Source organism: Sceloporus occidentalis, unplaced genomic scaffold (genome assembly GCF_023333645.1).
Source record: "Sceloporus occidentalis isolate IW3139 unplaced genomic scaffold, rSceOcc1.0.p SCAF_1, whole genome shotgun sequence".
NCBI lineage: Eukaryota > Metazoa > Chordata > Lepidosauria > Squamata > Phrynosomatidae > Sceloporus > Sceloporus occidentalis.
In genome coordinates this window covers 219,082,532-219,105,862 of record NW_028316981.1, presented here as the reverse complement: position 1 = coordinate 219,105,862, position 23,331 = coordinate 219,082,532, and the positions used below count along the sequence as shown (strand labels likewise).

General features: G+C 41.4%; 1 protein-coding gene across 2 annotated transcripts in view; it reads right to left on the bottom strand.

The window, feature by feature from the left end:
• SPAG17 (sperm associated antigen 17) overlaps window positions 1-23,331 on the bottom strand; it is a 169,525-nt gene that overhangs the window by 126,747 nt on the left and 19,447 nt on the right. For both annotated transcript variants that reach the window (XR_016275138.1, XM_089488980.1), the window contains exons 4-9: window positions 22,539-22,670; window positions 18,351-18,570; window positions 12,984-13,178; window positions 4,637-4,818; window positions 2,518-2,664; window positions 207-288 (exon numbers count right to left, since the gene is read on the bottom strand). Coding sequence is in view for 1 of the 2 variants with exons in the window: in XM_089488980.1 (XP_089345106.1) it covers window positions 207-288; window positions 2,518-2,664; window positions 4,637-4,818; window positions 12,984-13,178; window positions 18,351-18,570; window positions 22,539-22,670 (958 nt within the window). In the remaining variant the exon portion in view is untranslated. The remainder of the gene's footprint in view (window positions 1-206; window positions 289-2,517; window positions 2,665-4,636; window positions 4,819-12,983; window positions 13,179-18,350; window positions 18,571-22,538; window positions 22,671-23,331) is intronic.

Below are 23,331 nucleotides of genomic sequence, written 5' to 3'. Positions count from 1 at the left end.
GTCCAGAGAAGGGCAACCCAAATGGTGAAGGGTCTATCAGTTCGCCATCACTGATCTAGATCCCCCGACCAGTCTGCTCCTCCTAATTTTATAACAGCCAAGAAGGGGAAGGGTCAAGTTTACATCTAATGGGATTGACTAATTCAAGCAGCTTGTCCACTTCATCAGTCTGCAACTGAAATTTTATTAGCCAGTCAGCAACCTACCTGTTGTTAATACTGGTGGTGCCGCAGGCTCTTCAATCGCCTGTTTTTTCCTTGCAGGAGTAATCGGAACAGTAGATTGTACCTAGTGAGACAAACAAACAAACAGATTAAAAAATCAGCTCTTCTTATAGATGTCTGTCATAGGTTTGTCCACCCTTTGATCAATGGAAACTGAGATATTGCTATCAGTGAAAACAAGACGTCTTGCAAAACCTCTCTCTTCTTTATTATTATTACTAAAGTTGGCCCTCCATATCCACGGATTCAAGCATCCATGGCTTGAAAATATTAAAAACATATATAAATTCCAAAAAGCAAACCTTGATTTTGCCATTTTCTATATGGACACCATTTTACTATGCCACTGTATTTAATGGGACTTTGGCTTAGTGGAAGCCAGGGACAGATATGTGCCATAGGTATGTGAGAATGTCAAATCAAATTCAAATTCAAAATCCATTGGGTATGGAAATGAAATAGTAACTCCAGTTTTAATGATGGTCATTTGTGGACAAAGACATAGCCATTCTGCCTTTGTAGTTCTTTTGTTCAAGGACTGTTGTCAGTCCTCAGAACAGTTGTCCTTGAACAGAAGAACTACAAAGGTAGAAAGAGAAACAGCAGAATTAGAATTGATCCTCAAACTACAGTCCCTCAGCAATGGATTGAACAGGGACAATGGCTTCCTGGCTCACTACACATTTCAACACTATCTGACCCCATCCTCAGGGGGGCATCCCAGACTCATCTATTCTCCCCACCTATAGGCTACTTTATATTGCCAAACTGATCTTGCCATCTCATTTCCATATCCAATGGTGATGCCTTTGTCCACAAACGGCCGTTGTTAAAACTGGAGTTGTTATTTCATTTTCATACCGAAAGGATTTTGAATTCAAATTTACATTCTCACATACCTATGGCATATACATATCTGTCCTTGGCTTCCACTTTGCCAAAAGTATCTGAGGAAGTAGGCTAAGGTCTACAAAAGCTCATGCTCCCAACGTCTTTCTTTCAGTTAGTCTCAAAGGTGCTACAAGATCTCTCTACACAATGGCATTTACAGTAATTGACAAAAGAGGAAAAACAATGGCAAAACATTGACACAGAACTGGAAAAATCTTGGTTTTGAGGGTGTTTGCTAGGTGTTGAGCTGATGTGTCAAAAATTTTTGGTTTTGAGTTTAGCAAAATGTGTGAGTTTTATTGCAAAACACTGGAAAACAATTGCAAATTCTGGCATAGGTTTCGAGCAAATTGGGCAATGTTGGGTTTCTGAGGGTTTACCAGGAGCCCTGAGTTTGATGGTCTGTATCTTCTTTTGGGGGAGTTGAAACATGTGGATTATTTTTTGTGAATCATTGGAAGACTATCGCAAAATTCTGGCACAAGTCGGGAATTAATCAGACAAAATTGAATTTTGGCAGTTTGCTAGGAACACTGGTGCGAGAAACCATCTACTCAGTTTGCAGGGTGTTGCAAAATAAGGGAGGGTCCCCCCCCCCCAAAAAACGTTACCAAACAATTACGAGACTTCAGCACAGTTTTGGTGCAAATTGGATGTTGTTGGGAGTTTGGGAATGTTCTAGTAATCCCAGTTTGACACATCTACGCCTCACTTTTGAGGGCATTGCAAAATGCCCCCAAAAGTGGTTTTGCAATGCCCCCAAAAGCGGTTTTGTTACAAACCAAATGCAAACTTTGCCACAGGTTGGAAGCAGATTTGGAATATTGGATTTTAAGGGTTTAAGAGGAACACTGATTTGAGACTTCCATTACTCAGTTTTGGGAGTGCTGCAAAACATAGGTGTTGCGTGCAACATCTTTGAACTTTGAAATAGGTTTGGAGCAAATAATAAAATATTGGTTTTCTGGATGTGTAAATAAAAACTTCAACTAATGTGTCTGTATCTTGTTGGAGGGCACTGCAAAACATGAGTTTTTGTTGCAAAATGTGGCAAAACAATTTCAAAACGTTGGTACACACTTGGAGGGGATTCTAAGCTTCAGAGTTTGTAGTTAACAAAGATCCTCTGGACATATATTTTGTGCTGAGAAGTACATCATAGAAGGGTAACTGGGATACCAATTAATTTATGGTGACTGAAGGTGGCCTGCTCATTTGCCAAGACTGTAAAATTGACCAGTGAACCAGGATAATGATTGCCCAATACCAGTTGGTCTTGCAATAAAAGCTCTGGGCCATGGCGTGGGCCCCACAAAAGAAGGGCAACAGAAGCAAAGAGGTACTTCCATGGACTGATTTGCGGCATTATATTCTCTGAAGCACAATAAGCACAGTCTCTGACCTCAGCTGCTAATTTGCTTTTCTTTTCTACTAGAGGAATGTTAATAAATCTGGTGGATTTCAAGTAGTGCTGATGTTGTCTTTTCCAATCCAGGCAGTCATACATCAAACATGCCACATTTTCAAAGATGTCTGTTCCAAATTCAAGCTACAGAAAAGAAAAGAAATAAATAAAAACACAAGGGTTATAAGTATAGAGCACAGAAAATAAACAGTTTTTAATTATTCTTATAGAAATTTAAATAATTGATAACACACTCCACATAACCTTGCCTAACACAGTCAAAAACCATTCTAATAACATTAACCCCCTTCACAAATTATCATAATAGGAAAAGAAAAGGCATGTTCTGAAAGGCCTTTTTCATTTTTGTTCCACCCACCAACCTATGGCAGTCTGTTCAGTGATGAATATGTCATAAAACCAACCAACTAACCAATTAAAACACAGAATTTTGAGTTCTTTTTTCCCTTCTTTCCACCATTTATTATAGGAAGTATAATCAATGTTCCTGATAAGAGAATTTGGCATAATGCCATGGAGGAAGCAAGAATGTGGTCAGCCCTCTAGCAAAACAAATAACTGGCTCAGGGAGGGGTGATGTCTATGTATGTTAAAATTTATAATGTATTCACTATTAAGGTTTACACCCTGTCTTTCTGTAAAACATACCCATCATTTTATAACCAGGATTAAAATAGACTGTCCCTGATTTTGCATCAATAAAAGTATAGTGTCTAGATCAAGAGAAGTAATAGTGCCACTATATTCTGCTCTGGTCTGGCCCCACCTGGAATACTGTGTCCAGTTCTGGGCCCCACAATTCAAAAAGGATGATGAGAAATTGGAGCGTGTCCAAAAGAGGGCGATAAAAATGGTGAAGGGTCTGGAAACCATGTCCTATGAGGAACGACTTAGGGAGCTGGGGATGTTTAGCCTGGAGAAGAGAAGGTTAAAAGGTGATATGATAGCCCTGTTTAAATATTTGAAGGGATGTCATATTGAGGAAGGAACAAGCTAGTTTTCTGCTGCCCCAGAGACTAGGACCCAGAACAATGGATGCAAGCTACAGGAAAAGAGATTCTACCTCAACATTAGGAGGAACTTCCTGACAGTGAGGGCTGTTCGACAGTGGAACACACTCCCTCGGAGTGTAGTGGAGTCTCCTTCCTTGGAGGTCTTTAAACAGAAGCTGGATGGCCATCTGTCGGAGATCCTTTGAGTGAGAGTTCCTGCATGGCAGGGGGTTGGACTGGATGGCCCTTGTGGTCTCTTGCACCTCTATGATTCTATGATTCTACCCACCCTGTTGGTCTTGTCTGTTAACTGAACTATGTTTGCTGAGCTCCAGGGACTGAGGTGGAAAGGTATATGGAGAGCTCAGTGGGTAAGGAGAAACAAACTGAAGCTTCATCCAGGTAAGACAGAGCTGCTCCTGGTTAGTGCCAAAGGGGATAGCAGGGAATGGGGATTTATTTTGTGCTGGATGGTCTTACTTTCCACCCTAAAGTTTCCACCCTGAGTCCCAAACCCTGTGTGCAGGGGCCAAAAAAATGCCCACCCTTAACCTCTCTGCAGAGTGTCTGCAGGACACATGGCCTAAACACTACTTCTGGTGTGAACAATCTGGATGATATCCAGCCAGTTCAGCATTAAATCTGCTGCTTACTTCCCTTGAAACTGATTAAAATAAGTTATCTTTTGTCCATTCTGACACCAGGCAGCTGCTTACAACACATCCCACTGTGCTGTCTGGCCCAGCCGCCACCACAGAAAGTTACTCGCTCTGAGGTCTGAATGAAGCACCAAATTCTGACCTCACAGCGATCCCCCCCCCCCCCCCATGGCAGCAGCTATGCTGGGCAGCACAGCAGGCTGCACATGCAAACTGTCACTGGACATCACAACAGAGGCCTTCTGGTAATGGAGGATGTCAGAGCTGCTACCTCAGGTATGGGGGGGGGCTACTTCCAGAGTATTTTGGACTATGCAAACACCACCCTAGACTTGAGGGAAAGATGCATTATATGTAAATGAAGTAATACAGTAACACAATATAATACAAATGATTGCTTTTTCTACAACACAAACACTTTGCAGAAAGTAGAAGATTACTAACCACCATATCATTATTACTCCAATCAGCAGGAAAGGTAGATTCATGGACCATATGCTGGAGTCTAGCAATCTGGAAAAGGTTTGATCCTTGTTTCCCACTGTTCAGAACTGGTTCCAAGTATTTCCAGAAGTTTTTCAGGTCCTTAGCCATTTTCTTCTTCTTCTTGTTTTCTGTTTCAGCAACTAGAATTATACCAGCATTACATTTTTAGCACTCTTTTCTTTTCATGGCAAATGTGAAACATAACTTTGGAATACTTTGGCAAAAAGAAAAAAGCCAACATTTGCTTCTCTACTGCAGGCTGCTATCACAAGTACTGTATATACTCATGTATAAGTCTAGAAATTTTAGCCAAAAAATTTACCTCAAAAACTTAAGTCGACTTATCCACAGGTCAATGTAAGTACTGTACTATAACTCTTATTTTAAAAGGAACCATGCCCTGGTGAAAAGCAAGAGCATAATCTGTCCTGGAAGCATTGATACCTCCCCTCTATTTTCTCGTTTGTTAAGCCTTTAGTATGAGCATAGTTATGCCTGTTGGCATATTGTAAGTTCTTTGGCATTGTTTTCCTCTGCATCATCCTTTGAATCCTTTGTCACATCCTCCTAAGTCTTACCCTCGACTTATACATGGGTTATCTCAAAATCCATAATTTTGGCCCCAAAACCTACCCTCGACTTATACATGAGGTTGACTTATAGTCGAGTATATACGGATTTATTCTTATACACATTTCAATTAAATATTTTTTCTGATATAGATAAACAAACATAAACACTGACTCAGGTACAGTATACTAGTTTTAAAAACTGAACACTTTTTTTCTAATGAAGTGGGAAAAAGCCATCTTTTTCAAAGGTTTTTAAATCCCTCTGATCTGAGTCCCTCAGAATCCCTGCCATACTTATCAATCAATTATATTGTATTTGCTTTGCTTTTTATTACTAGATGGTGGGCTATGTCATACTTTTGCTGTTGGTGGGTGGAAAGGATATTTATCTTTCAGGTGTTGGTTAACAAGTAGATATGAAGTCAAGGTGACAACTATAGTGGACACACTGGTTGCTGGATTAAGTGTGGTAAAGAGTGATCAGTCTTCCTTTTTAATTGCACAGGACTGTGATGAAAAAACTTTTTAAAAATACTTTAGCTGTTTTTAATATATTTTTGGGTGCTGAATTTGAAAAACACAGTAAAAATGTCACAGTTCTTCCACAAATTCAATTTTTTAAAATCAATTTAGTTGATAAACTGTAGACACTGCTGTTCCTGTGTGATTTCTTTTAGTTCTTTTGAATGGATTTTTGTGTATCGTATCAGCAAATTAAAGTACTTCGAAAGTCTAATGGAAAACTTTAACCCCTTTCTTACTCGTTGCAGGATAATTCTTTGCAAGACCATTACATTCAATAACATATTCGAACGCAGAAACATCAAAGCAAATTGTGAAGAATTATATGCAGTGGAACAAATCTGAGTTCATTTATTGATTTTAGAATGCCAAATGGCTGCTTGTGGGGCACACTGAGGGAAGTCCTGGAAAGTCGTACTGCTATCTGTGCAGGATGACACATATGGATGGTGGTGGACCTATGATGTCTGTGCTATGTTTGTTCTCTTGCCAAAGGAAGTTCAAGCCTACACTCAGGGCTGGCTCATCCATATAGGCAAACTAGGCAGCTGCCTAGGGCGGCAAAATTTAGGGGCATCTTGGTGGCTTTTTTGTATAATTTTTTTGCATAATTAAACAATATTAAAGTGAAAACTCATTACAGCAAATGGCGTAAAAGCAAGCGACTTTATGACGGTTTCTTTGTACAATGGCTAAAACATAAATGTGTGCCCCCCGTGTCTGTGGTGCGGTCACATGGTACATCATCTGCCTTCCGCATGCGCCTTGAATGTAACCTCAAGGTCAACAGCCCCCTCTCCTCTTGCTGCCCACCCGCCTTACCCTTGGTGCCACAACACGGAACACTGGTTGCCAGTTGCTGTGAGTTTACTGTTTACAATAAACAAACTGATTTGATTTTAAATGTTTGCCTAGTACGTTTAATACTGTGTTCCATTCTTATGAAAAGTGTTAAACTAAGTAAAGAGGAAGTTTTAGTTGTTTAGGTGAGTGCTCTATTTAATATTACATTATCTTAGGGGATGGGGGGCGCACAATCGCCCTGTATCCTATGTCTTTTATCATTATGTAATCAGAAATCAGAAATAATAACCACCTGTTGATATACAGTGGTACCCCGGGATACGAATGCGCCGCCTTACGAAATTTCCGGGTTACGAAAGAAATTCACTTAATTAATTGTTTCCGGGTTACGAAGGTTATTCCGGGTTGCGAAAGAAATTTTGGTGCTTTTCGGCGCGATTTCACACGGAATCGCGGCTTTCGCTATTAAAGCCTATGGGCTTTTTCGGCTAGCGAAAGTTTCCGGGTTACGAAAGCGGCGGCGGAACGAATTACTTTCGTAACCCGGGGTACCACTGTATTGGTTTTTATGGTTTTGCATTAAAAACACTATTTTCCTGTGTTTTTACTGAAACTATATTCCAAATGTTACAGCAATAAAAAAAGTCTTTAACCTGTAAAAACCTAATTGGCTTTTTGACTAATTCTCAATACTATGATGAGAGATTGGACCCTAAGTTTTATGTCATGTTTAGCTTTAACAAACAAAACAATGGAAATCAAGGGGTGAAAATAATTATGAGGGGCAACAGGGGATGCTAAAATATTTCTCGCCTAGGGTGGCCAAATACCTAGAGCTGGCCCAGCCTACACTTGTAGCAAGTGCGACTGGCTGGTCTCCTGGAAGAAATGGGACATCAGCTACACTTTAACTTATCAGGGAGGATGAACTTAGGTTTGGGAAGAGTGGCACAGACTCTCCTGGAAAGGAAAGAATCAGAAGATACTTGTAGGAAGGAAAACAATTCTCAAACACAGGAGGCTGATACTTAGAATTATAGAATCTCAGGCCCTTTCACACTTGTGCTTTTGCCCTGGGTAGAATCGGGCATACTCAATCCTCCAAGATTGAGTATGTCCGGAATGGATGTTCCCACTATCTTTATCCTGATTGAACGTCTCCGGTGCAATTTAACCTGGTGGATGTTCACACTTACAAAGTATCAATTTAAGATGGAGCCTCCTTATCAATCACTTTCGATTATTCCCATGGCTTTTTTTGTTCTGTCAATCAAATGATGAGCATCTGCTGTCGTCAATGGTGACATGTTGCTTGTATCTGCTGCAGCCATTTTTTCGTCAACTGCATTGGTGCTTCAATGGAGCCATCTTATCAATTGCATTTGATCATTTCCATTTTTTTAAAAAAAAATATCCAACAGAATATGCACATTTGATCGATTTGGGAACATGAAGCACCAATGGCCCTGCAAAATAGCGGCGTCTAGTAATATTGCAGCCATGTCAGAGGATGGAATGGGGAATGACACCCTGCAAGAGTCAACACACAAATCCCAGACAGCGCATATTCTGTCAGTGAAAAGATTAATAAATACACGTCACCCAAATGACCACCCTATACCAAACATTCACATAATCTATTTTAAAAAAATAAAATCAAAACCCCAAATGCCAGCCCCAGCAACTTCAGAGCAAAAAGTGCATATATGAACTTTTGGCTGCAGTGGCGAGAGAAAGGGAAAGGAAAAAAAAGGGAGGGAGTAGTGCTAAAAATTAAACTTGGCATCCAGCGTGTGCAAAAAATGGCATTTACCGAGAGACCGGGGTGAGAGGGGAGGCATGTTTCGTCCAACTGCCCATCCTCTGACCTTTATCCCTCCCTCTAAATGAACTGAGTAGGATCGGGGACAAGTTCACCTTTTTCAGCACCATGGGGAAAAAAAGGGTTTTCCAAAAAGAAACAGGGGGGAAAAATGCTTTTGGAGCCTGTGACAAGAGGATTTGCCCCGGATCCACCTCAATTCGGGTGTGCAAAAACCAGCATCAGTGAAAAATACCCACTTATAAACCAATTTGTGATCCAAACTATAATGTAGTGTGAATGGCCCCACAGTGTTGGAAGAGACCACAAGGACTATCCAGTCCAACTCCATTTTGCCATGCAGGAACTCACATTCAAAGCATCCCCGACAGATGGCCATCCAGCCTCTGTTTAAAGACCTCCAAAGAAGGAGACTCTACCACTCTCTGAGGGAGTGTGTGCCACTGTTGAACAGCTCTTATTGTCAGGAAGTTCCTCCTAATGTTTAGGTGGAATCTCTTCCTGTAGCTTGCATCCATTGTTTTGTGTTCTAGTCTCTGGGGCAGCAGAAAACAAGCTTGTTCCATCCTCAATATGACACCCCTTCAAATATTAAACAGGGCTATCATATAACCTCTTAACCATCTCTTCTCCAGGCTAAACATCCCCAGCTCTTAAGTCTTTCCTCATTAGGCATGGTTTCCAGACCTTTCATCCTTTTGGTCACCCTTCTCTGAACACATTCCAACTTGCAACATCCTTTTGAATTGTGATGCCCAGAACTGGACACAGTATACCAGGTGAAGCCTGACCAAAGCAGAATAGAGTGGCACTATTACTTCCCTTGATCTAGACACTATACTTCTACTGATGCAGCCTAGAATCGCATTTTCAACTTGTGGTCTACTCTTATTCATCTTGTGATCTACTAGAACTCATATTCAACCTGTAGTCTACTAGGTCTCCTAGATCTCTTTCACACGTATAAGTCTCGTTAAGCCAGATATCCCCCATCCTATATCTTTACATTTCATTTTTCTGCCCTAAGTGCAATATCTTACATTTCTCCCTGCTGACATTCATTTTGTTAGCTTTGGCCCGGCTTTCTAATATATTAAGGTCATTTTGAATTTTGATCCTGTCCTCTGGGGTATTAGCTACTCCTCCTAGTTTGGTGTCCTCTGCAAATTTGATAAGCATGCCCTCTACTCTTTCATCCAAGTCATTGATAAAGATGCTGAATAGCACTGGGCCCAGGACAGAACCCTGCGGCACCCCACGGCAGCTTTGTCAGCTACTACCAGCATGTTACAAAAAACAAACAAACAAACAAAAAAAACATAGATCTCTTAAGTCTAGCCACCAAAATGGAAATCATAAGAAAAATGAAGGCTGTTGAAAGGAAGGAAGACACCAGAGGCACATGGAGACCTGGTGGCACAATAGTTAAATGCCAGTACTACAGCCATAACATTGAGAATTTGAACCCAGAGGCTCCAAGGTTGACTTTGCACTTCATCCTTTCATAGGTCGGTAAAATGAGTACCCAGCTTCTTGGGGCAATTAGCTTACACATTGTAAACTGCTTAGGGAGTGCTTAAGTGCACTAATAAGCAGTATAGAAATGTACTTGCTATTGCTATTGCTATCTTTGGAAGAAGCTTTCAAATGGTCTCTAGAAGGAGCAAAGTGTTTTTCTTTACATATGCAATGCTTATCTAATGTAGTTGTTTTCATTTCCCATGTGTATATAAGTGTTGAAAGTTTTGAATAAAATGTTGGCTGAAGCATGTTGGACTGTTTTGGGTTTTTTTGGAGTACAGAATCATAGAATCCTAGAGTTGGAAGAGACCACAAAGGCCATCCAGTCCAACCCCCCTGCGATGCAGGAACTCACAATCAAAGCATCCCTGACAGATGGCCATCCAGCCTCTGTTTAAAGACCTCCAAAGAAGGAGACTCCACCACACTCTGAGAATGTGTTCCACTGTCAAACATTAGGTGCTTGCTCCTAATGTTGAGCTGGAATCTCTTTTCCTGTAGCTTGCATCCACCACTGTTCCATGTCCTATTCTCTGCAGCAGCTGAGATCTTCTTTCCCCCCTTTTTTAAAGATGGGGACAATGTTTGCTCTCCTTGTCTGCTGGGATTACTCCTGTTCTCCAGGAATTCTCAAAGATTATTGCCAATGGCTCTGAGATTACATTTGCCAGTTCATTTAAGTAGAGAAAGAACTGGCCTGACTGGGAAGACTTGGTCTGAGATTGGCTCAGGGAGGCTGTGAAATTGGACCGGGAGTGAAAATGACTGCAATGAAACAGCAGATTTATCTGAAGGAAGCCAGGTGGGGAGCAGGCAGGAAGATCCTGTCGCAGAGATGGAATTGGGAGCTGAGAAAAAGAGAGACCAGTTGATTGGATGGAGACGCTGTGGTGATTTCTGAGAGACAGGATGGCTCATCAGGAGATGGAACTGGCTCTGGGTTTTGAGAAGCATCCAAGAATAGAATATTCAAAACTCCATGTATTATCTTTTTCCAGGGTGACGAGATGTCCTGATAACCACAAAGGAGGACAAGGCACCAAAAAGAAAATGGACATTCAAGAAAAATGTCACGACCAAATAAACAATGAAAAGCATTAATATAAATATTAAATTAGTACTTCTTTGTCATGCTCAAAATGAAGGACATTTTGAAATTTCTCCTGGAAAGAAGGCTGAAATGGAGGACATGTCCTGGAAAAGGAGGATCTTCAATCACCCTGTCTTACCGTGTTCTAATAAACTATACTTATTGTTTTTTGCTAAAACAGTCTCCGGATCTTTAGATTAAACCTAGTAAGGAGTCAGACCAATACAAGCCCACCACCACAGGCCTATATTTAAGGGGTAACCGTAGGGCCCCATTATCTGATTCAGGAGGGGATTACAGGGTGAGTGGCAGGATTCCAAAGGCTGGAATCAAGAGTCTGTGGAAAGGGGACTGTCGCAGGAACCTCTCTCTCAACTCTCTACATTATTTCTGATTCTGGTACCGTCTTTTCTGTTAAAGAAGTAATGCCCAGGAACACATATACTCCATTAACTGTGGTATATGTTTAATTAACTCAATATGCTTTTAAAACCAATAAAGTGCTATGAATACATCGCATAACCATAAACCTATATAGACAACAACAAAATTTGCATTCACGCAACTGTCAGTACTGGTGAATTCTCCCCCACCTCCCACCCCCCGACACAGTCAATCATCTCCAATGAAGAATCAGAAGAACTTTTATGGCTGGAGTCTAAGAGGATAGAAGTTGTCAGTAAGGCCGCTCGGACGCTCAATCACAGATAGACATTTAAAAATTAATTGCTCCACCCCGTCTGCTTGGCGGGCTTTGTACATCATTCCCAAACCAATGTGGCACAGTGGTTAAACACCTGTACTGTAGCCACTCACTCACAAACCACAAGGTTGTGAGTTCAATCCCAGTCAGGGGATCAGGGTTGACTTAGCCTTCCATCCTTCTGCGGTTGCTAAAATGAGTACCCAGCTTATACGTTGTAAACCGCGTAGGGAGTGCTTAATGTACTTGCTGTTGCTACTTGTTATTACATTTTTTCATTTTCCCAGGATTGCTGGCTTTTTTTGTTTAAACTGTCAGACTAGTGATAAACCTTTGCTCTGCCATGAGAAACACTCCTATACATTCCTTTGCTCATTTCAAGCTTCCATCTAAGCAGCCTCAACTCAGCAGTCAACCCTTGGTTTAAAACAGGGGTAGGCAACCTTTTTTGAGCTGGGGGCCGGGTGGCTGTCCCTCAGACAACTGGGGGGCCGAAGCCGGGGAGGTGGAGCTTCCATCCCCCGGGGGCAGGGCTGCGTGCCGGGGGTGGAGCCTCCACCCTCCGGGGGCGGAGCTCCCACCCTGGGGTGGAGTTCCCACCCTGGGGGGCGGAGCTTCCGCCCCGGGGGCGGAGCTTCCACCCCCAGGGGCCAGGCCACCTCCTCTTTGCCGGCCCCTGACGGGGCCCCAGGCCCTGTCAGAGGCCGGGAAAGAGCTGGCGGGGACCGCCAGCGCTGGAGGCCTCCCCGTCTTTGCCGGTCCCTGACGCCAGAGGCCCGCCGCTGCCGCAGGAGCCCTCTTAGAGGCCCCAGCAATGGCAAAGGGCCTCCTAGAGGCCCGCCGCCGCTGCCACCGCCGCCGCCCGTCACGGCTTTTCACCGCTCTGGGCGCCGCCATTTTGGGCGAAAAAATGGCGGCGCCCATAGCCCCAGAGGCCGCTATGGGCGCCGCCATTTTTTCGCCCAACATGGCAGGGGAGGTCGCGCGAGACTTCGCCGCCATTTTGCCACCCAAAATGGCCATGCCCAGAGCAGTGAAAAGCTGTGGCGGGTGGCCGCGGCAGCAGCAACAGCAGCCAGGGGCCGGTCGCCAGGCCTCCGCGGGCCACATCCGGCCCGCGGGCCGGAGGTTGCCAACCCCTGGTTTAAAACATTCAAAAATATACAATCAGTTAACTACATAGCCATATAACATCTATCCCATCAAACATGCCTCCCGCCACAATATCATGGCAGGATCATTACATTACATTCTGACAGTGACCAGCTCACCTTCTGCTCCAAGAAGAGTTTCCTCTGGTGAAGATGTTGCTTCCAGGTGGGTCTGGAGTGGCTCATAATTGTCAGAAGAAATCTTAATGACACTTCCAATATTGACCCCGAGATCACAGAGGACAGGCAAAAGTTGGGGGTAGTAAAATCCACAAACTATGAAATAATACTGAGCACCGTCATCTGGTTCATCATCTGTTCAAAATAACATCCAAATGCTTATATTAAAATATATAATCTCAATTGGCAATAAACTAAACTAACTAACTAAATAAATAAATAAATAATTTTTATATGAGAGCAAGTGTTGTGTAGTGGTTTGGGCACTGGACTATGACTCTGGAAAACAGAGTTCAAATACCCGCTCAGCTATGGAAACCCACTGAGTGACCTTGCACAAGTCAGACTCTCTCAGCTTAAGAAGAAGGCAAAGGCAAAGGTAAACCCTTTCTTAACAAATCTTGTAAAAAAAACTTGATAGGTTCACCTTATGTTGTCATAAATAGGAAATGACTTGAAGGCATACAACAACAACAACAACAGAAGGTATATCTGTGTAATTGTCATATAGAGTTTTTATAACTACAGCAACTGAATTTATAGTCTGGACATTGCTGATAAATAAACGTTCTGCCCAAGAAAGATAGGCAAAGAATTTTGTCTTCATGAGAACATGTTTCAGAAATTCTCTTGCAGAAATATGTTCCTGGAACCAAATCTCAGTGGATACCAAAGGCCCACTATATTTTGGAGAAAACATACATATTGAGTGTTAGTGTGCTTAGACAAGGGAAAGAGGAAGTCCATTTTTGTTTTGCTGTATTATTTAAACTATGCTGATGGTGTGTGTAATGTTAGTTTTATATTTATATTTTTAATGGGTGAGGGAGAGATTGGAGGGGGGTAGTTTAACTATTTTGGGTTAAGCTGGTAGTTTTCTTTCTTTCTTTCTGGCAATCTTGCCCAACAACTAATATTTTCAATCTGTTGGCTGGTGGTTTCCTGCCTTTCCCAGAAATCACCTCTTATACCAAGTCATGCCAGACTATGTGATCTTATCTCTTTTTTTGATAAAAATTACCAGATTGGTAGATGAAGGGAATGCTGTGGATGTAGCATATCTTGATTTCAGTAAGGCCTTTGACAAGGTCCCCACAATGTTTTTGCAAAAAACCTAGTAAAATGTGGGCTAGACAATGCAACTGTTAAATGGATTTGTAATTGGCTGACTGACCAAACTCAAAGAGTTCTCAGCAATGGCTCCCCTTCATCCTGGGGAGAAGTGATCAGTGGGGTGACACAGGGTTCTGTCCTCGGCCCAGGGCTAGTCAACATCTTTATCAATGACTTGGACATTAGAGTAGAGAACATGCTTATACAGATTTGCAGATGACACCAAATTAGGAGGAGTAGCTAATATCTCAGAGGAGAGGATCAAAATTGAAAATGACTTTAACAGATTAGAAAGCTGGGCCAAAACAGGAAAAACAATGAACTTCAGCAAGCAGAAATGTAAGGCATTGCATTAGGTAGAAAAAAAAATAAACGCATAGATATAGGATGGGCGATACCTGGTTTAACAAGACTAGATGTGAAAGGGATCTAGGAGTTCTAGTAAGCCACAAGTTGAACATGAGTCAACAGTGTGATGTGTCAGCTAAAAAACCAATGTGATTCTAGACTGCATCAATAGATGTATAGTGTCTAGATCGAGGAAAGTCATAGTGCCTCTCTATTCTACTTTGGTCAGCCTTACCAGCATTAGGGCAATGGAATGTAATGGCTATGTAGTTGTGTGCATGTGCTGCCATGTGACAACGGAGGCTGTCCCTAATAGTGGCACAGCCACGTGCAAGAGCCACCACTGGGGAAAACACGGGCTTCCCATCTGCAGATGCTTGTATCCGTGAATGGCAAGCCTGCGCATACCAAGGACCGACTTTAATAAGAATAATGTAACAAAGTATAATAATATAACCTTGAATAATTGTGTGACTTTTTCTTAAAGGCAAGCTTATACTGTTTCTTGCCAGACAATGAAGACTGGGATGAAAGTTGAATTCACCTAAATGCAGATGGGCTGTAGGACAATCTTGGTCCCAAGGATGAACATGGCCATATTGATCATGGTCTGTTCGTTCCTTGAAAATATGGTGAAATGCCATAATGTTGGTCGATAGAGTTATTTTCTGTGTGAATTTGAGTCTCTTATCAGTGACACTGAATAGGGCAGATGCATCAAAAAGCATGTCTTCCATAGTAGATTTAGCCCAAGTGGAAAGGCCAGATGAATGAAGCCATGAATGGGGGTGAAGTGCAATAGATCCAGCAATAACTTTCACTGAATAATTGGCCACATGGCAAGTAGAATTAAATCTGCTGGTTGGCCAAAGAGTGAGCCTCTGCTTGTATGTCATTGGCAAATCTTTTCTTCTCCTCTAGGAGCTTGTTGACTAATGATAGGATTCTTTCCCACAGAATCTGTTGGTACACTTCCATGGAAGCTGTACAGTTTGTAACTCTGGGGCTAAGAGTGGAAGCGAAGTAAAACCATGAAGCCATGAAGTTGCATTTCCAGCTCTTCCTGTCATCCGGCATCAAGGATGACTTTTGAATCGACTTGGACTTAATCACCACCAAATTAGGCCTAGGATGCTCTAGCAGCCCGTCCAAATCAACCACTCGGTCGAGGTTGTCAATATTCCTCATTGTGGAGGGAAAAGTCAAAGAGATTGCCAGTCAACATCTAGATATCATCAGTAAGGAAGGGAGAAATAAGAGGGTAGCTGATGTAGGAAACTTTGTTTGAATTTGATGATAAACCAGGTCCATAGGCTCCAGTTCCTGGTGTTTTACCAGGAGCTCTAAGGTGTTGGCTATCCAGAGCATTTGCTCCAAAAAAAGCAGAGACATCATTAGTGGACTCACGCTCTACCAAATGGCGAGATGGTGAATGGTTAGGGGGTATATGTGATGAAGTGGTGTCTGAACCAGTACCAGTGGTCATAGGCAATCATGATCACTGAGGTGGATTGGGTGAGCATCACTTCCTAAAAGACTGCTTTCTCAGGGACACTGGAGAAAGGCCATTTGTTCTGTCTCCTGTGTCGCTGATCAACCATCTGAGATTAGGCAGCAGTTTGTACAGATAGTTGTATTTGGGGAGGGTCCATTTGCCTTTAGAGGGAACAGGAGACAAGAGCTGATTGTAGGACCAGTGATCGTGCTGGTGAGTGTCCCTAGAGGATATGATGGTAAGGGACCTCACACAGATAACCCTGTATAAGAAGTAGTGACCATGACAGGATATAATACGACCCCTTAGAAGGGGAACAGTAAGGAGAGCAATACCATCCATGAGGAGAGGTGAGGTGAGGAGAGGAGTGTCAACTGTGTTGGCGACCTCTTGATTCCATCTAGGCCTTCTTCTGTTGACAGAGGCATTCCTAGAGGAGTGCCTTGAAACTGTCTGACCTGAAGGAAAGGCGGCCAAGCAGCTGACAAGGAATCTTGACCAAGGGGGAGATAGTATCAGGAAAGGACTCCTTGTCTTATGAGGCGAGGAATGGATTATAGTAGGATCCTCTGCTTGAGAAACTGGCTGAACTATCCTAGATGGGGTCAAATCCAAGATTTCTCCTTCTGAAGGTGAACTGAGGTTCACCAATATGATATGCAGGGATATGGGAGGTGATTGCGGCTACACCAAGGCAGATGTCTGAGCCACACTCTGAATAGCAGATTGTTTCTATGGAAAACCGTGGTTTCTCAACTCCCAAACATTAGTCCACTGTTCTTTTTCTTACGTTTTCTCTTCTCCAAATGAGGTTCTGGGTCTGGAAGCTACAGAACATCCTGGTGATGGAATGATATCTTGGCAAGATGGTACAACACACTCCAGGGTGACTCTTGAATCCATGTCTCTGGAACCAATGGTTGAAACTGGGTCATTTTGTTGACTTAGCTGCAGTGACTGTTTTGTGAGCTTGTTTCAATGAATGATGTAGATCAGATCAGAGTATCTGATTCTTAGAGAGACAGAAGAAATAGTACTAGGCACCTCATGCGGCTTCAAGGCTTGCTCATAGAGTAGAGCCTTAAGTCAGAATTCCTGGTTTTTATGATTCTGGGGTGTGAAAGCCTTACAGTGAGTGCAGGTACTCACATTGTTCCCCTAGCTAAGCAAAGTAGGTGACGAGAATGCTGATTTCAGCCAGGTATGGCTCTACAATCAGCACATTTCTTGAAGGAGGAGGATACCATCTTAGATCAACAAACTAGGACTTAGGTCAACAAACTGGGAATTGAGATATCTGAACAGAACAGAACAAATACATGAAATACCTAAAGAGGTATCATGCAGCGGACAAAGCAAACTTGTTTTTTGTTGCTCTAGAGAACAGAACAGACCATATTACACCTATATTGAAATCACTCCACTGGCTGCCTATTCGGTTCTGGGCACAGTACAAGGTGTTGGTCATTACCTTTAAAACCCTCCATGGCTTGGGCCCAACCTACTTAAGGGATCGCCTCCTTCTGTATAATCCGCCCTGCACCCTCAGATCCTCTGGGAGGAATTTGTTGCAGTCCACAAAGACCAGATTGACACTAACCTCCCAGAGGACTTTTTCTGCAACCGCTCCCACTTTATGGAATGGCCTGCCAGATGAGGTCCGTCAAATTTCCAACCTTGAGAGCTTCAAGAAAGCTATCAAGACGGATCTCTTCCAGAATAGATCCTGGCCATGTAACGCTCCCCCCACAGACATACATAAGCAAAGACTCTGCCCACCGTCATTTTATTATTGTAGTATTGTTTTTAGATTTTTATCGTCTGTAATTTTAATGGATGGAATTGTTTAATACTTTTTAAGGGGGGGGGATTGTATATATTGTATTTTTAAAAGGTTGTACGCCGCTTTGATTGTGGAAACAAAAAGCGGGATATAAATTAAAGTTTTATTATTTATTTATTTAGAATGGGAATAATGGGGGGGGGGGACAAAGGGCATGTTCTTGTATGAATTAAGAAAGATGTATTTACTATAGCAATGCTTTAAAAGTGGAATAGACTTCTTCATACGGTGGTGGATTCTCCTGCTTTAGAGGACTTCACACAAAGGTTGGATGGGCATCTTTCGTTAGTGCTTTAGCTGTACTTCCTGCATGACAAGGGGTAGGACTAATGACTCTTGCAACAGATTTGAACCCTTAAGATTCGGGGGGGGGGGGACAATCTGGAATTAGAATTAGTCTAAATGTAGGTTTCCCCTGTACAATGTTAACAGGTCAAAAGAAATCAATCTGTAGAACAGTTCAGATATTTTTGAGAAAGAATATGTCACAAATTTATGTTTTACACACCAATGTACTTATCCAGGTCATCCTCTTCTCCACGTCGCTTAAGCTTGGTGTCTTTTTTAATGGTGCTTGCAGACACATTTGGTGAATCAGATACCTTCTTTCCTTTCCCTCCTTTTCCACCAGACTTGGCACTAGGAGGCTTCTCCTTTTTGCTAGCAGGTTTCCCTTTCCCTTTCCCTTTTCCCTTTTCTTCTTTTTCCTTTTCACGATCTTCAACTACCTACCAAAATGTACATATTTTATATAAGTTAACAGGGGAAGGAGGTGAAACTTGAAAAAAAATATATACTTAAAATTCTGCTTTCAAATTACAACCTTGTTCTGCTGCAAGGATCTGACTGTTGAGTAGAAATCCTAGAATGATTTGTAATTTTCATATTTTTAAATATTTTAATAAATTGATAATTTTTAATATAATACATAATTGCAATTCTGTTCTTTTGACTCAGTTATTTAAAATATACATAGCATTTCCAAAACAATTCTTTGAGTGTCTATTGAATTCAGAAGATACAGGGGGAATATAAAAAATTGGAAAAAAATCAAGTTTATACACATCTAGTCAGCATAAAAAGCACTTCCTAACTCAGGATAGGAAATTTTGAAGCACCTGAAATCTTTGGTAGAAGTGGTAGTGATGTTGACAACAGCAGCAGCAACAACAACAACATCATGCATCTGCAGAGAAATCCTCCAGTTCTTACTCCATGGAAAGAAAGCAGTATCAAATAGTAAAAAATATTTATTTGAAGTACACTTGTCCCTCCATATTTGCTAGGGTTAGGGGCAGAAGACCCCCGTGAATATGGAAAACCACAAATAACAAAAATTCCACATTTTTACCTGAGAGGACACCTCTCTAGGAAACTTTAGGTCCTCCAGTGCAACTCTGTGGTCAACATCCAACAGTCACTGACCACAGAACTTCACTGGAGGAGCTACAAATGCCTAGTAGAGCATTCTCTCTACTAATCTCTAGGTCTTTCATTTCAACTTTTAGTTAAAGTTAGTTAAAGTTGACCATAGAGTTGCACTGGAGGACCTAGATATAGGAAAGAACATGTTAATCAAATCCGCTAAGAATCAAATCCGCAAATATGGAGGGATGAGTGTACATTGCTTTGTTTCAGTAACAATCCATGTTGCACGTAGCTGTAAGGAAGACCAAACTGCTAATATCAAGTCCAGAATTAAATCTATAGCAATAACTATAAAAGTAACTAGAAGTTAGACTCTGATACAGTCATACTGAAAAAAGAATGGTTATACTGTACTGATTTAAAATTGTAATGTAACTTAGTTAGAGATTAGCTATTAAGGAAAAGATATAACTATCTAACAACAAGAGATCTCTTTCATAAGATACGGGAAATCAAAGGGAATTTAAACCAAAAGTGGGAATGCTATACAACAAGCAGAGGAACACATTACATGACCAAATAGAGATTTAAAAAGGTTATTGAAACAATACACAGAAGACCTATATGAGGGCTGAGGGTCTTAATAAGACAACATGTGAAAGGGAGTTAGGAGTCTTAGTAGACCACAAGTTGAACATGAGTCAACAGTGTGATGTGGCAGCCAGAAAAAGCCAATATGATTCTAGGCTTCATCAATAGAAGTACAGTGTCTAGTAGATCGAGAGAAGTAATAGTGCCACTCCAAGCTTTGGTCAGGTCTCATCTGGAATACTGTGGAGGATGACCAAAATAGTAAAGGAGAGGCTTAAGGAGCTGGGTATGTTTAGCTTGGAGACGAGAAGGTTGAGGGGTGTTGTGATAGCCCTATTTAAATATTTGAGGGGTGTCATGTTGAGGCTGGAGCAAACTTGTTTTATGTGGGACCCCACTGGTTACTTCAGGATGAAAAGGAACCATTGTTGAGCACTATATGGGTTCAGCCAGTCAACCAATTACAAATCCATATAACAGTTACTTTGACTAGCCCACATTTTACAAGCTTGTTTGCAAGAATGTGATGGGGAACCTTGTCAAAGAACTTATTGAAATCAAGATATATTATAGCCACAGCATTCCCTTCATCTACCAAACTGGTAATTTTATCAAAAAAAGAGCTCAGATTTTTGTGATTATGGAATTGCCTTCTAGATGTTCACAGACTCTCTGTTTAATTATCTGTTCTAGAATCTCTCCTGGTATTGATGTCAGACTAACTCAGTGCTTCTCAATTATTTTCTGTCATGCCCCCCCCGCCCCCCCTAGGAAGAAGAAAACATTTCATGCCGCCAGCACGACTGTAAATAGTATCATTTATATATATGACAGTATTTGCCGAGGTCAAATGAGCCCCCCATTACGGAGCCTCGCGCCCCCTTTACGGAGCCTCGTGCCCCCCCTGGGGGGCGCGCCCCACTATTTGAGAAGTACTGGACTAACTGGACGATAATTGTTGGGATCCTCTTTTTTCCCCTTTTTGAAGATGGGGACAACATTTGCCCTCCTCCAGTCTGCTGGGACTTCTTTTCTCCAGGAGTTCTCAAAGATTATTGCCAATGGCTCCGATATTACATTTGCCAGTTCTTTTAATGCCCTTGAATATAATTCATCTGAGAAACTTATATTCATTTAGATTAACCAGGTATCCCTGTATTATCTCTTTACTTATTCTGTACTGAAATTCCCCTGTTCTGTCTTCTGCTCCATTATTCTCAGGTTGAGCACCTTTGAGTCTCCTTTTCTGAGAAGACTGAAGCAAAGTAGGTGTTGAGTAATCCTGCCTTTTCTCTGTCCCCGTTAGCATTTTGCCATCTTCTTCACGCAATGGCCCTACCATTTTCTTCTTACTTTTGCTGCCTCTTCCCAGGACAGCCTTGTTGTTCCTCTTTATACCAGGCATTCCCATGGAATGGACTTTGACAGATTCTAGTGCCTATCATCTTCCCTTCACATTTGCTCAGCTAACTCCAGCAAATATAAACATCTATTTTATTTTCTACTTAACAATACTAAAGGTATAATACATCCCACTATCCAGCAATACAAAACAAAGCAGATACAGCATAAATGGCTAACAAGCATGGCAAAACTCTTCCTGACACTGTCCGTGATGTGCTAATTCCTTCAGACATTTTGGACAAAAGGGAGAATTTTTGGATTTTGGACTAAAAATTGTAATAGCACATGGTCCCAACTTAGAGGGAAAAATCCACTAAGAATGCTGCCACCTGCTCAATTTCATCTTGACAACTGAAGAAGGCAGAAGCTGGAATGCTTTGCTCTTGATAAGTTCTATTTACTAATCACAGCAATAAATATACATATCTCCACTGACTAACTAGATCCTTCTAGGGGTTTGCTTTTTAATCACATCTATTTATCTATCTGGCTTAGGTGTTGAACAATGGCTGGAGACCAGGGTTTAAATCCCCACTCAGCCATCAGTACTGGGTGACCTTCGTCAAGTCCAGGGCTGGGGAGTAGAAATAGGAGTAAGGAGTAAAAGATTAAGAGGTTTTTACAGGAGTATGAGTAGGAATAAGGAGTAACAAAATATATTTGTTACTCCCTGTTCCTGTTATTATATTGTACATGCAAATATCATTTTTTATTTTTTATTGAGAAATATAATAGGAATAGAAGTAACATTAAGAAAAAGTATCTTATTCTGGAGTAGGACAAGGAGTAACCCCAAAATCACCACAACTCAGCCCTGGCAAAGTCACACTCTCTCATCCTCAGAGGAAAGCAAGGACAAACCCTTACTGAACAAATCTTGCCAAGAACACTGTGATTGGTTTGCTTTGTTCTTGTTGTGGTTGTTGTGTGACTTCAAGTCATTTCTGATTCCTTAGCAAGATTTGTTCAGAGGCAGTGTGCCACTGCCTTCTCCTGTGGGTGAGAGCATGTGACTTGCCCAACATCACTCAGTGGGTTTCATGGCTGAGCTGGGAATCAAACCCAAGTCTCCAGAGTTGTAGTTCAATATTCAAACCATTACTCCACACTGGCTTTAGGGTGACCATAAAGTCAGGAATTACTTGGAGGGAGACAACAACAAATATCCAGCAAAAATACAGATGACGTAATCTAGGATATATGCTTCTGAAATATTTTTCCTTATATTTGACAAATAATACAATACTGTACATGTGTGTCATAAAAAAACTGCCACTGAATTCAGTGGAAGTTATTTTCAAGTAAGTGTGTATAGGACTGCTGTCTAATATACCTTCTTTTCAGCATCTCTTCTCTGCATGTCTTTCTGTTTGAGGCAAAGCATCTGATATTTAATTAACTTTCCAATCAGAGTTATAGGAAGCTGTTCCCCAGCATCCATAATGTTTTTTGCTGCTTCTAGTACCTGAAAAGAGAAACAGAATGATCGAGCTTTTAAGCACTTATTTAACTATAAGTTAAAAAAAATCAACCAAATATTTTAATAGATTTTCCAGACCCTAAAAGGGCTCCTGCCAATGTGAAAATATAAGGGGCATTTCCCCCAATCTTCCCCTAAACCTTGGGTTTTAGACTTGGAGTAGTGATAAGAAGAGGCATCCTGGCAGTAGAACATTTCTGAAAAATCCTCATATTACCCCCAAATTCAAGATTTTAAATCTCATACCAAAATAAGCCATTTGGAGCTTCAAGAGGTGAAGTCCATGTCACTTTCCTATTTTTTTTCTGGCATCTCAAAATTCAATTGGGCATCAAAATTACTGGGTACAGAATCTGTAATTGGAATTTTCTTTTCATATATAAAATAATAATAATAATAATAATAATAATAATAATAATAATTTATTAATTTATAATAAAGAAATAATGTATTGATAATAAATTAATATATTCTGGTGTACCTATGGTGTCAACAAAGCACTGGCCCATTGTCAGATATTAGGGGGCCCTGAATTTAATTCTGTCTGTCCTTTGCAACACCTTGGCTGTCTCCCACAGGTAATCTCAAGCCAAGTGCCTCAACTTACTGACCCAGGGCCATTACTCTTCCATGTTTTTAATCAATG